At 32.7% G+C, this 15,908-nt stretch overlaps 1 protein-coding gene across 1 annotated transcript in view; it reads left to right on the top strand.

Moving 5' to 3' along the window:
* Positions 1 to 15,908, top strand: part of LOC118187659 (exportin-4-like) — a 113,549-nt gene that overhangs the window by 21,475 nt on the left and 76,166 nt on the right. The window contains exons 2-3 of the mRNA XM_035357922.2: positions 2,656 to 2,761; positions 14,879 to 15,020. Of these exons, the coding sequence (XP_035213813.1) occupies positions 2,656 to 2,761; positions 14,879 to 15,020 (248 nt within the window). The remainder of the gene's footprint in view (positions 1 to 2,655; positions 2,762 to 14,878; positions 15,021 to 15,908) is intronic.

The raw sequence follows: 15,908 nt of genomic DNA, 5'->3' as shown, positions 1-15,908 counted from the left end.
AAGATCAATCTTTAATTGACTTTTGGCTTAGTATACAAAATGAATATCCTGTTCTGTAAAAAAAAAAAGCCATTTAAGTTCTATTACCATTTTGCACAACATATCTATGCGAGAAAGGATTTCCAGCATATACTTATGTGAAAGATAAATACAGAAACAGGTTAAGTGCAGAACCTGATCTAAGACTGAAATTGTCAGATATTGAGCCTAACTTTGAATTGCTTTGTTCTAGCAAACAGCCACAAATATCCCATTAAGAGTTTTTGCAAATGTAAAACAAATAAATATTAAATTCTGTAAAATTTGGTGCAAAATTTTTGGAGAAATTCAAAAATTTAACTTGACATATTTTTTCAGTTTGCACCAAGAATAATTCACTTGGTGAACTTCTTAACTTATAGCAACATATTTTCCTTTCCTTTTTTCCTTGGAGACAAGTGAGGGAAAAAAATCATCATTCATACTTTCAAATAATTTTAACAAATTGCATAAACTATTTATTATCGCTTATAACAAAAATGCCAAATTTCAAAACACGCCAATATGTAAATTTTATGCACTTCTTAGAAATTTTGAATAAAAAACTCTAATTTTTTGCAGGTGTGCCTCGAAATACATCTACTTTAAGATGATGTTACAAATTTTATAGGTTATAATTCAAATTTTTTTTGAAAAATTTATAAAAATTATTTAAAAATACAAGTTTTAAAAATAAATCATAAAAAATGGGTGAACTTTATTTAGAATGAACCTAAATTCCGAAATGTGAAGAGAATAATAAAATAAGTTTAATAAAAAAAAGAGATATTAACAAATATATGCCAGATTCAATTAACTTTGAGGAGCTAAAATTTTGAGAGCTAATTAAAAATTAATTTTAAAAACTACTCATGCAATTTTTACAAAAATTGGCAGTTTGGCATAATTTTCGTTGTAGAATCAAAATACGGAAAAAGTTGGTGTGTCATTTCAGAAAAAGGTCCAATTTTGTGTCAAAATACCTATATTAGAAAATGCTATATATAAATCTAATACATATCCTAAGTGGCGCTTTTGAGACATCAAAAACGCAAGTTGAATTTTGTTAATTGGCCCAGTAGAACGGGAGATATAGAACTGTCTCCATTTTTTTTTTGCAGTGTACATATACTAATATACATATTGTATGTTTGTACGTATGTTTGTGTATACACATACACATTCATATGTACACACATATATTTCTGGATCCGGTCCCCTGATAGCAGAAAAGAACCTTCTGTTGTTTCTGCTATCAAAATTGTAATGCTATAGACAATTGATTTTCTTCACTTGAGTATTGCTACATTAAGATGTTTTAAATGCCTCTTACTTTTTTTTTTTTTTTTTTTTTTTTTTTAAATATAGGGTGTTTATTAAGTCTATACATTTTTGAGAATTACATTCTAATTCCAATTTCTTTTGAGGCTATCTGAAAGAATGCTATCAACAGAGGAAAGAATAGCCATTGCTTGTGTCTGTACACATGGATTAACGTATCAACAGGTGCAGGAGCACTTTGCCCGCAAATTCAGAAAACAAGCCCCTACCAGAGCAACTTTTAAAACCTTGGTGAACAAATTCAAGCCATCTGGTAGTGGTAGAGATGAACACCATTCTGGGAGGCCTTCGATAACGTCACTAGTTGAGCAAAGTGTACAAGAAGTGATTACATGTATCCTCCAGGCAGCTACATGAAGACTCAGCTGGGGACTCGATATTTCGTATACTACTGTTTGGAAAACTCTGTCATTTAAACAAGGATACCTACTACATTCAACTGTGCATAAGCTTGCCGAGGGCTGTGCAGCTCGGCAAGCCATGTGTTGTGATTTGTTGGAAGCTGTGGATAATGAGAACATAATGGAGATTATTCTCTTTAGCGACAAAGCCACATTCCTTCTCAGCGGCCATGTTAATAGGCATAATTGCCAAATGAGGGCTAATGAACAACCAATTGTGTTATACGAATCTCAGGGCAACACACCTAAAGTTGATGTATGGATTGGAATAACTAAGCTGTGTCCACCTTTCATGTTTGCAGAAAAGACCATCACTAGAGAAATTTATCTCGATATATTGCAACAATATCTTGAGCCACAGCTAGTATCAGATGGCCATTATTGACACTGTTGTCTACCATCAGGGTGAGGCACCTACCCATTTTGCCATTATTGTGCATAATTATCTTAATGAAACTTTTCTTGATAGATAGATTGGTCAACATTTTTGGGCTCCACAGTCGCCATATTTAACTGCCCTAGACATTTTCATATGGGGTTTTGTCATGTCCAAAGTGTACTGAGTGAAGACTGGCAGCATTGAACAATTAAAACAGTGAATTATGGCTGCAGCAGCTGAAATTACACCAATAAATTTACATAAAATGTTCTGGAATGTAGTGGAATGGTGGCAATTGTGCCTAGACACTCGGGGGGGGGCACATTGAATTTTACTAATTTAGTGTTCTGTTATGTTGCATTTTCATGTAAATAACTTACATTTCAGAGTAAAGCCTGTTTAAGCAAAAATGTATGGAGACTTTTTAAACATCCTGTATAATCTAGATCATCCTTCCTATTTTATGAAAAAGAAATTTCAATGTGTAAAATTTTATGTTTGTGTTATATTTTACAGGCACCACCTAATATGGTTAGCAGTGAACAAAGGCATTGTGCTGAATCTGTCTTCTTAAATTTTCAGAAAACTAAAACACCTTTCCATTTATGTCAGTACATACTTGGTAAGTAAAAAATGTATTTTTTATATGAAAGTTGATTGCTGGTAAGTCTTTATGTAGATAAAAACGGGGAATATAATTCCTTGATAAAATAATTATTTCAACTTGATTTATTTGTATCAAAATTGTTAAAAATTCGTAAATATTTTTTATAGTTTTATGATTTAGACCTTGTATATTTTTGCATCAGATTTTGGTTTACTGATGTGTGACTGCATAATTCTATCTTTTTTTCCACTTTTGAAATTGAATTGATCATATGAGACCCCAGGGTGCCACTGATCGTCAATTTGCTACCTACCAGTCGCTCGGGCTGCCCTTCACAGAGAGAGACATTAACCAGGAAACCCAGGATGCTACCTCTGGACTACTAGAGCCATCTGCTCTAGGAAAGTACAATGCACTAAACCAAATTTAAACAAAAATAGGCAAAACTCTTAATTTTCAGGAAGAGAAACACTATTACAAGAAACATTTTAAATAAACAACCAAGCAAAAAGAATAAGACACTTGCAAATTAGAAATTTAACAAAGAGTTCAAATTTAGCATACTTGATAACTCCTTAAAATTTGCATACCACTGATAGCAACACCATGCAGCTTATTATGACGTGCATACACATAGATATTTTGCATGGAACAAAGTATGAATCCTAGACTATAATGCAGTGAAGAAGTAATATATGAATACTGTGTCAACCACCTATTTAAAATACTTTGTATGTAACCTGTATTTCTCAGAATATAAAACACCGCAATTTCCAGGATAATAATGCCTTTTGAAGTGGTAGAAGCGGTATTCTATCCCATTCCTCCCGAACAGCTTTTCAGAGTCCTGTTAGGGTTTTGGGACAACGTTTGGATAATGCAGTTTTTAAAAGTCCGAAAGCACAAAAATCCATAGGTGACACATTGGAAGATTTAGTAGGGATATCAGTGAAGGGTATGGTCTTGATACCAGTTTTTTGTTCCATTTCTTTTAGGAAATTTACAGTGGATTTTGATGTATGATTGCTAGCTTTGTCCTGATGAGTCTCACAGATTGATGGCACTGTGGGTAAAGTGATGGTATTTCATTCAGAAAAATTGGCAATAAAATATGTTCCGATAGTATTTGGAGTTAATCTTGACATTTTTTTGCACTCTCTTTATTTTTAATTTGCCATTGTAAGAAAAACCAGCAACAATCATGAATCCCTTAGAAAAACTTTCTTTTGATTCTTTGAACCATGTACTTAAGTTTTTTTCTCCCCTTATATGATAATAATGGCTCTTTTTTTGTTACAGTCATTTAATTACACCCATGCTTCATCTTGTGACAATTGTTTTCCATTTTTTTTTTTTTTTTTTTGGATAAGTGTTTCTCATATAGAATTCTGCAGCGTGTCCTGCGTTGAGCGATATGCTTTGGAAGAAGACGATGCACATTGCGTTTTTTCGCTTTCTTAAAATTTAAATCAACGTTTATTATTTTCTTTACAGTGGACACCGAGCATTTTAATGATTTTGAAACTGTCCTTTGACTAGGGGGATTTTCTTTTAACATTAAACAACATACCTTTGCAATAGTCAAAGATGTCCGTTTTTTCCTTGGATACTTGTTTGGAATTTTTGCCCCACTTGAGGCTCCTATTTGATGTTTGTTTCCTTTCTTGTTGATGATATTACCTATCAACGCTTTAGATGTCACAAAACCATGTCTCTCACATCGTTTTTGGGTAACGGAGTATGAATATTTCTCTTCGGAAAGAGCGTAAATGTAGCCTTCAAACCACTGCTTTGTTAAATTCGCCATTTTGAATAAAAACAAAACTTTCAAGCCACAAACTATAATTTTGACTTTTAAAAACATAGTACAATTGCAATTACTTCTTTTGCAGCAAACGATTTTTTATTTCCGCTTACCAGAATCGTCTAAAAAATGTGCGAAATGAAAGTCAAACAGGATCCGACATTGTTATAGTATATTGCCGAATTTTAGTAGAAACAAGAAAAAATAAGAATTTTAACGGAAGACGCCTTTATGCCTATATGTTATGCAATCAAATATTTTATTTTTGTATTGAAAGTTGATTACAATTTCTGATTCGTCAGGAAAAAATATAAAATGTTGCAACCAGCTTTCTTGTTTGCCCTCGTATTTCAAATGTGCGTTATTATAATGGTATATTCTTCTTTTTACATATTCTGACATATGAAAATTATATGAATGTTGAAAGGAAGATGTTCTACTTGAAACTTCAATTAAATGGAATAAATAAATACGCTGAAGGAATTTCTAGAAATATTTGTTTTAAAAATTTTATTATTAAGATTTTAAATCCAAAATGTTTTAAAAGCTAAAGGAAAAATATGTATTTCTTGAAACATTTTTGGAAAGAAATCTATCGATATAAAATCTCTTAAAATTAATGGAGTGTAAATTAATTAAAACAGTGTACGAAAGGGTTAGATATACTCCGCACAAAAAATTACAGTCAGAAGAATAGTTATCTAAAGAATTAAACTAATTACATTAAAAGAATTTAAGATAAGTTAACATCTGTCCAAATGTCAATGCTAACAGCAATAACACGAATGAAAGTTATTCTTTAAATTAAGAACTTAATTCATCCGTCGGTGCGCAATGATTGTGTCTTTACGATTACTTTTCTTATAGATACTACAAAAGGCCACCAACGAAGTAGCAGTAAAATCATTGAATACTAATAGTTTGAAGCGGATTCAAATCCTGACGAATGATTGCCTGCATACCAGATTTCGCGAATTTTTGCTGCCCATGTTTAATCTGAATATGAGGCGATTTCAGTTAGCTTTTCATGATGACGTGCCTTGACTATGAGTCCTCGCTCGGGTTGTGTTTGGTTTGGCTTGTTAGATTATTAAGCACGTGAAGGCAATCTGCCTAAGGAGAGGTATGCTTTCGTGACAGATTTTCTAAGAGAAACAATCTCGCACTACAAAAAGTTAAAACCATAAAAACGCCCATGCAATCAGCCTGTTCACGGGGTTTAGAATGCAGGTCAAACTACCAGTATGTTAAGAGAAGCGATTTCAAGAATGTTTAATTATTTTATTTAGATCGCTTCACATTACTGAAATGGCAATAACTTCGAATTATACTATGCTACCACTTTTCCTCTAATATCAAATTTTGAGCTTTTCTGTTTTCGGACAGCCCACCAGCGACTGAGCGGAGTCTAACGGAAAACTGGTGGTTCTGTGCGGGTTTCGAATCCCGGCAAACAAGCTGGCTGTCAGGATGATATTATTAGTTTTCCATATGTGTAACATGTATTTAAGCCAATTTCCATTAGGCAGTCCTCGAACGAAGGCATCCTTCACCTTTGGCAAATAACTATCGAGTACTTTGCCATAATCAAATAAACCACTATCCATAACATGCTTCAAATATTTTTCTGTTGAAAAGTGCATGCGCCAAAGTTGGGCCCCGTTGAATGAAATATGTTGTTTATTTTTCCTTTGTTTTTTTATAACAACAATGTTCTTGTTTTCAGAATCTTAATTATCAATAAAATTCTTTTAATAATATGCGATTCTATTTTGTTTTTTGTTTAATGAAAAATTAATTTAAGCAACAAATTTCTTGCGTTTAGAAAAATTTTCGATTTTCGAAACGAGTTGCTGTCAAAAACACATCTGCTCGCTGCTGCATATATTTATTTAAAGCAAACTGCTTGGCGCCTGTGCTTTTATGCAGTCAAAAGTTGTTAATCCAAACTCGTTGGCACTTCGTCGATTCCGGATTATCGATTTTTCCGCATTATAGATCATCAGTTTAAATCTGGTAAGATGGCATGCAGAAATTACAAAATTAAAAATATGAGACTGTAATTTATCAAATAAAGAACAATTATGATCTAAAGGGTATCAAAATTTACAAAAAAAAAAAAAAAAAAAAAAAAAAAAAAAAAAGCTTAATATTTATTTGTTTAATTTATTAAACATTTCTTTCAATGTAAGTTGTTTAAGTTGCTTCGTTTCATGTGATAATACTTTCTCTTTAATCCTATTAAACAGACATAATTTCTTGTTTAGTTACAAATTTCTGCTGTTCAAGTCCTATAATTGCTGTGTCGAGAATACCGACTAATTTGTCAATCGAATTTTTTTCTTTTTCAATAACCTCTGTTACTTTCTTCGCTATCGGAAGCGAATTATAATGACGAGGAATTTGATCAAAGATGAAAATCATATCAAAGATGGAGTTCATCGAGATGAAATACTACATGTAGCAAGGAATTATAAGGCAAATAAAATAAAAACATCTGCTCTGAAGATAAGGATAGTGCTGACAGATCAACTTCCAGTTCATTGTGTGCCGCGACATCCCCCCTCCCCACAGAGCAGCGTGAAATTGATAAACAGATTTTGGAATGGTTAGATAAACAAAGGATATGCCTTTATCCATTTTTTTGCAGCAATTCCACTTTTTGTTTCATAGACATCGAAACATGCTTTCGCTTTGTAAATCCTTTGGCAGCTCCAGATTCGGAAATTCTTTTTGACATTATGTAAAGTTCAAGCTTACTTTTATAAAATTGCTCTAACAGTCTGCAAAAAATAATAAGCAGGATCCAATTCGAAGATTAAGGAACAACGCAATCTGCAACATTAACTGAATTAGATAATTTTAGCTTAGCTTATACCCATAATCCCATAATCCGGACCTCAAAGCTACAAACTTTCTGCACATGCATCGCGTTGACACATGCGCGCAAGACCTTTATGACTGCGATTGCATTGTTCCTTAATCTTCGAGTTGGATCCAGCTTATTATTTTTTGCAGACTGTTAGATCAATTTTATAAAAGTAAGCTTGAACTTTTGATTATGTCAAATAGAATTTCCGATATTTATTTTCTAATATGTAAAGGATCTACAAAGCGAAAGTATGTTTCGAAGTCCATTAGACAAAAAGTGGAATTGCTGCAAAAAATGGATAAAGGCATATCCTTTGTTTCTCTAACCATTCCGAAATCTGTTTATCAATTTCACTCTGCTCTATGCTGGGGGGGGGATGCCACGGCGCGAAATGAATTGGAAGTTAATCTGTCAGCACTATCCTTATCTTCAGGGCAGATGTTTTTATTTTATTTGGCTTATAATTCCTTATTAAATGTAGTATTTCATTTCAATGTACTCCGTCTTTGATATGATTTAATTCAAATTCCTTGTCATTATAATTCGCTTCCAATAGTGAAGAAAGTGACACAGAGGTTATTGAAAACGAAAAAATTTCTATTGACAAATTAGTTGGTTTCTCGACACAGCAATTATAGGACTTGAATAGCGGAACTATGTAACTGAACAAGAAATGTTGGTTTGTAGAATGAAAGAGAAAGTATTATCACATAAAACGAAGCAACTTAAACAACTTACATTGAAAGAAATGTTTAATAAGGTAAACAAATAAATATTTAGCTTTTTTTTTTTTTTTTTTTTTTTTTTTTTTTTGTAAATTTTGATACCCTTTAGATCTTAATTGTTCTTTATTTCATAAATTACGGTTTCATATTTTTAATTTTGTAATTTCTGCATGCCATCTTACCAGATTTAAACTGATGATCTTTAATCCGGAATCGCCGAAGTCCCTACGAGTCCGGATTAACAACTTTTGACTGTATATAATAACTCAGCGAGAATATTGGAACTCTTAGACAGATAGTAAGAATTTTCCATTAATAGCTTTCAGTCACTTTTACAATATGGGATTTAGCTTTTTCCTTCTGAAGAATTTCATCAAAACTGCTGATTAGTACAGGTATCCAAGGGTTCAAGCCCATTTTGGATTATTTAATATCACAGCAGATTGACATACGGGGGCTATAAATTAAGTAATGGCAACATAGGTATAAATCAATTTTTAATGAACTTAAAAGTACAATTGCGTTACATTTCTTCTATGTAATCACCAGCAAAGCTTATAACCTTTTGCCAAATGTCGTGAAGCCGTTGTAGACCATTGGTAAGGTGTTGATTGTTGATGTGAGCTACCAAGCGCCCTACTGCATGGAGTACAGATGAAACATCATGAAATCGGTGACCTTGGAGGGGTTCCTTCAACTTCGGAAACAGATCGAAGTCACAAGGACTCACATTGGGTGAGTAGGGAGGGTGTTCCAGGATTTCCCACTGCCACCGTCGCAAAAGGAGAATGACATTGCTTGTGACATGGCAACGAGCATTGTCATGCAATACCATAGGGATTGCGCCACATAGCCGGATGCAGATGGTGCTGTAGAAATCGGCAATAGTATGTTGACAGTTTGTACTTCAGGTACAGCATGTGTAAGAATCACACCTTCCAAGTCGCATGCCATAATCAGCATAACCTTCACCTGACTGGGTTCCTGTCGAAATTTCTGTGGACGTGGCGAACGCCATTCATTTGATTGATGCTTTAATTCAGGCTCATAGGCTCGTCTCCATGTCTCATCAATGGCGACAATACGCTGCAGAAATGTGTCTCCTTCATTGCAGTATCTCTTCAAGTGTGTGCCAGCCAGTGCATACCGGTGCCATTTCTGTACTTCGGTTAGTCAATGTAGAACCCAGCGGGAAGCAATTTTCCTCATGTTGAGAGATTTCTTCATTATGTCTCACACCATTTGACCGACCTCTAAGGATAATTCTCGGACAGTCCATCGGCGGTCTATGGTAAGGAGACCGCTCATGATGTCAATCTGCTTTTGAGGAATGGAGGGCTGACCTGTGCGTTGCAAATCCGCAGTCTCATTCCGACCCGAACGAAATGCTTGAACCCATCGTGCTACTGTCCTATACTGTAAAGCATTTATGCCGCAGGCTTCCACTAATCCTCGATAGCATTCTCTTGCATTTTTGCCACGGGCAGCATCGATTTTAAGCCACAACTGCTGATCACCTTTTGAAAACATGCTTCAGAGCGACGGAAACGAAACTCCTCACTTTAATGCCACACAACAACTACCTTTCTAAGCAGATCGACTGTTTTTTGCACTCTGCACATCGACAACAGCGCAAAATCACCGCACCCATATTCTATTTATTCATATGCCCACCCTTCTGCGAGTTTCAAGGTTAAGTTGCCACTATTTAATTTACAACTGCTGTATTAATGATTTCATTATTTTACAACACTATGATTCTGTGTCACAACTGCTTGACATATTATTAATGATTTGGCTATTTTCTAACCATTCTAACAGTACAATTCTTTTCTTTTAATTCAGTCCTTCTTTTTCTTTGAAATATGATTTCTGTTTTGTCCTCCATCCTTGTTGAGTAGCATTAGCATAAAGAATCATTTTTCAACTATAGTGCTTCTCTGATTTCTTGTGAATGGAGAAATACAAATTTATACTTCTTGTTGATGATTTTCAGTAGATGAAAATGCCACCAACTGTGTAATAAAAAACATTCCTGTTCATTTCAAGTGATATCTTGCTGTTTACTGTATACAGTGGAGCCTTTGTTATTTATTTATTGGTGATATGAGTATTTGATTCATATCACCAGTAAACAAATAATACAGAGTATACAATATATAATGTTTTCATTTCATTACTTTCCACCTCTTTTGAGTCCTAACTTTAAATTCTTTTTCAAGATTAAAGGTTCTACCTCAGAGCTTCTTAAACACACTTCACATTGATACTGTCTAACAGCACATGGGTATATTGGATCTTTCTATTGCCTTACGTAACATTTTCATGCAAAACTTATTAAACATGGTACTGAAAGTATACAGCTTATCATTTAAGATTATTTACCTCTGAATAAAATTTATTCAAATTCAGTAAAGCTAAGAAAGGACATTCTAACAATGATTATAATAATCTGTAAAAATTTCATTGGCAGAATCATTTTAATATACCATAGTTACTTAACATTATAATATCTAGTAAAATATTTTAATTTCTACATCCCTGTGTCTTGAATCTTGCCCACTCTTATTATTGTACAGTACTACTGCTTAGGCCTTAAATCATTTAGTGCTGTGGGAACTTCTGTCTATGTCATCGGCTATAACTTCCAAGTTGTGGATGCAGTCATTATCTTTATTATCATGCAGTCTCTCTTGCTGCATTTAATGATTTTAATACCATCAAGAGCATCTGATAACCCCTTACAGTTGTCTTTCCAATGCCGTACTCCTCCCATAATTTTGAGACGGATATGCCTTTATCAATTTTTTGCAGCTATCCCACTTTTTTTTTAATGGACATTGAAACATGCTTTCACTTTGTAGATTCTTTTGCAGCTCCAGAATTAGAAACTCTTTTCGACATTATCAAAAGTTCAAGCTTTAATTTTAATAAAATTGGTGTAATAATAGACTGGGGGGGGAAAAAGAAAGGGGAAAAAAACGCTAGATCAAATTAGAAGATTAAGGAGCAGCACAGTCAGCTACATTAACTGCTTTAGAAATCAGTAAAGATAATTTTAGCCTAGCTTAATAGCACCTGCTATACATTGTTTGCTATGTATCATATGATTGGCGATAAAAGACAAGTTATTCCGCTAAATTTTGCATTACTTCTATCGCATACTGAATTAAGCCTGAACTGTATGACTTATTCATTATACTTGCATCTGTTTCATGTGCAAATTTAAGGCTAATCTAAGTACTGAATAAATAAACTCCGACATATACTTAAGGCTTATGTAGGGCTGGCACTAGATACCGCCTGATGCAGTCACTATGGGTCCTAAATTCTGCTACAGAGCTCCGCCCTAAGTCATAAATGTTTGCCGCCCCTAAACTTTGGATCCCAGTACTTTCCCTAAATTATAAAAATTTTGTCATCCTTTAATTTTGCCGCTCTGTTCTTCTCCAAATTCCAAAAATTTTGTCTTCTCTAAATTCTGGTGCCCGGTGTGGCCATACGAGCTCTAACGCCAGTTCTGTGTTCATGTGAATAACATATCAGTTATTCTTAATTCAAATAGCACTAAATGTAATCTTTTGGCCTATCAGTTTCATTAACAAAATTTATTTTTAGCATATGGAAAGAAATTTTTGTTAAATTTTTTCTTGTCAACATTTCTTAGCGCATTTAATTGGAATCATCTCCAAGCATAATGTCAGCATAAAAGGTTGCCATACTCTTGTTGTTCAATTACTAATATAAAAAAAAGTTAAGACATCACTGCATGAGTCATTACTCAAGTTGTTATGCATTGATAAACATGCGGTGATGAAAGTAAAATATAATAAATAATGATTCATCAGGTCGGCATCAGGGATATAAAATACTAGTAGGTTTAAAATCAATGATGTTCCTATGTAGAATGTTTCAGTTTGAGATGTATGCCAAGCAGATATGCACCTACGGAGCCAAATTATTGATCACAAATTTATGCTGAAATGATTGTTACTTCAGTAATGAGGTATTTTATTTAGTGCCTAAGTGAAATTAAGAATCGGGACTCTCCACATGTTTTATTATGGAAGGAAACATCAAATGCACATGGGTAAAGCATACAAAAAAAGTTTGTGGTTTTCAGGTCCAGATTTTAGATCATTCCTGTTATTGGACATCTGGATCATGGATTTTGTACTGTATCATTTATATCATATTTGCTTGCATATTTCTTCTCCTCACGTAATTTTCCTTGTAATGTAAAATATATGCACAAAAGGAAATTATTTTGTGTATATAAAAGGAACATTATTGAAATTGGTAAGTCTGACACCATTTTTGTATGCATTTTTACGCTTATTAGGTAATTGTGATCTTGCTGGTGCATTGTGCTATGTGCTAAAGTTGTGCTGAATGTTGAGTTTGTGGGGTTTTATTATTTTTTTAAAGTGAAACGAGATCACTGTGTACATGGGAAGAATCCATATACACAGCAGAACCTTATTTAATAACTAAAATTTGCATTTTGAATTACTGTGTTTCCTTTTAAAATGTTGATAATGTTTTAAGGTGTATGATAAATATTGATATGTGGCAATCCTTTTTAAAAAAAGTTGCCAAAATCACCATCTTGCACTCAAGTAACTTTTACCAGTTGAATGATGGCTTATGTCTTAATTTTTTTCTGGGTGGGGGAACCAAATTATGCAAGGTGGTTGCACTAGTATGTGAATACAGTACAAAGTCCGTAATCCAGAATAATCTATAATTTGAACCTTAAAGCCACAAACTTTACGCATGCTCATAAAGAATGCACATACATTACGCGGTATAATGTATGCTTTACACATGCGCATAAAGAATGCGCATACATTACGCATCATACATACATAATGTATGCTTTACTCATGCGTGCATTGAAAGAAATGTTTAATAAAGGAAACAAATAAATATTAAGCTTTTTTTTTGTAAAATTTAATACCCTTTAGATCATAATTGCTCTTTATTTCACAAATTATGGTTTCATATTTTTAACTGTATAATTTCTGCATGCCATCTTGCCAGATTTAAATTGATAATCTATAATCGGGAAAAACCCCTAATCCGGAATCTCCGAAGTCCCGACGAGTCCGGATCACGGACTTTGTACTGTACTATTGAAATCAGTTAACCATTTTAAAAATGATGTTTAAATAAATAAAATTATTTGGATTTCATTAGTATCATAAATACAGTGGAGTTTTAAAAAATTACAATCATTAATTCTTTACCTGGTATAGTGAGAAATTTGTACACAAATTATTTGATCATTTCTTGTTTGTTAAATCTAAATAAAATTATTCTTTTTCAAATTTATAATCAATTATTCATAAAAATAATTAGGTAGATTTGGTTTCTTAGTTATGCCAAAACATTTCAAACCTTAAGAGGATCCTCCATAAAGCATTTTTAAACCCTGATGTTTCTGTTTGATATGGATTATAGAAGTGAATAGTTATGAAATCCACGTTTGGCTTCTAGAAATGAATAATAATTTTATTCAGTACTGTTTGTCTTGTCGTCAGAAATGATGTAGATGGTGAAGCACATGTACATAAACTTGCTGTGTGCATTAAATAAGCCGTTTTAGTAAAATGACATTTAGGTCTCTAAAACTTATAACATTCTTTTTTTTTTTTTTTTTTTTTTTTTTTTTAACTTTTGATATGATAAGATTTTTCATTTATAAGGTATTTTCTCCTTCTTTACTGCATGCCTTTGTGACATAGTTGGAAAGAGCGCCCATCCAGCATCAAAAGGTCTGAAGTTCGAGTTCCTGTGAGAGCATTGCTCATTTTTTATGTTTCTTGCTTCAATATAAAACCTAATAGACTCTACACATTTAATACTATTAATTTATAGTTTTATTTTGAGATCCAGTAAATGGAGAATATAGACATTACTGCTAAATGTGTAGTTTAGTTAAAGTAGAAAACCCAAAATTAAAAAAGGTTTTGAAGTGTAAGAAGTTGTATTCAGCTGATCAGATATTTCATATGAAGTGCCATTGTATGTAACTTAATTAAAATACTTCTTTTTTTTTTTTTTTTGTTTTGGATTTGAATTTTTTTATTGATTAGGTGGGTATGATTTCTGAACTTTATTATAGCAAACTACCCTTATTCTCACTTTTGTTATATATAAAAGAAGGAAAATACTAGAATATATAGTCTTGACATATTTATTTAATATGCTGCTAGAAAGAATTTTTATACCAGTCTACTCATTCTATCATAAATTGGCAATCTGAAAATGGGTTCTAATACAGTTCAAATATTTTTAAATAATTAATTTCTTCTGATTCCAGTTTGTGTTTTTTAAAATAACCTTAATGTATTAGTTAATTTTTTCCCCCAATTATTATAGTGATGTTAGTTGGAAATAAGGATTGGCATTTAATGAATTAACATGTTATCGAGTTTTTAAAATTTCATTGACATATTCAGCTGTTAACTGTGTCTTCAGATTGACTGTCAGCAAAAACTGTAGATAAATAGAGCTCATCAGTAGCTGAATAGCTAAACAGAACTTATTTTTTATATGTGTAGTTCAGTTCTTTACAAAGACATTTCATAGATGTAAAACTCTTGAGTACTTTTCTGTAATTAAAGAATATAATTTCTTTGTGATGTAAGTAAATATTTGAATGCACAGTATTGTAGTAAACAAATATGTTTGTGCTTGTCCTTAAATTTACAAAATATTTTTTTCAGCACACAGTAAATCTGATTATGTTCAATTTCAAGCTGCATCACTTCTTAAACAAGCTGTAATTCGAGAATGGCATCTTGTAGAAAAAACAGAATTAGAGCAGCTACGAACTGGTCTATTGAATTATGTCATCCAAAATGTCAGGTAAAATTATGTAAAACATTATATTGTTGAAAATCTTTGTTTGAATGGAAATTACTTTTATTTTTACTTTAGATTTATTGTTGATTGTTAGTAATAAAATCTGTATTTACTTTCACAAATTTATATTAAATGATTTTAGGATAATAATACTCAACAATTTAATCAGTTATAATAATAATAAAACATTCTAATACATGGATATTTCTACATGCACATCAGTACTACTGTTAATTAATCTTCAAGGTGATATTGGTTGATTTGGCTCCTGGACATGAATGAAGCAGCATGGAACAGCATTTGATATATTTTATATATTTTATTTCACACACAGAAACAAAATTCGTACCGGTAGCAGTCTTTCTCTTCACAACAGTACCCGCTAAAAGAGACTCCGAGGTGAGAGAGAAGTTGCGATGTAAAACATAACTTGTGATATGAGCTTCTTGCTGATCACCTGACACACACATCTATCACTTGTATGAATGAAGTGCGACAATCTTGTAATAACAGAAACATTTTTCGTACTTTCTCTGCACCTGCACCAAAAGTCTCGCTGCCAACTTTGGAGAGCATTAGCGAACTCATTTACAACATTATGAAAATGTTTATTTGGATATCTTTATATCTTTTTCAATAATGCATGTAATGCCACCAATTTGTTTTCACATTTTTCTTTTTACCATAGAAGGCTTTTATATTTCTCAGAGATTTTATACATGTTGATAGTTTTGTTTGGGATTCCAGTTTTTCAAATAAATTTGATGACATACAGGTGGAGGACAAATAATATGAACACCTGTGAAATAATGGAAAATCTTTATTAATAGGGGTTTAGACCACCCTTTGACTGAAGTACAGATTGAATGTGACGTGGGATAGATTCATAAA

The sequence above is a fragment of the Stegodyphus dumicola genome, chromosome 1 (assembly GCF_044657685.1).
Source record: "Stegodyphus dumicola isolate Sdum_Otavi_A_Nest chromosome 1, ASM4465768v1".
Classification (NCBI taxonomy): domain Eukaryota; kingdom Metazoa; phylum Arthropoda; class Arachnida; order Araneae; family Eresidae; genus Stegodyphus; species Stegodyphus dumicola.
This window is presented reverse-complemented; position numbering and strand designations above follow the sequence as displayed.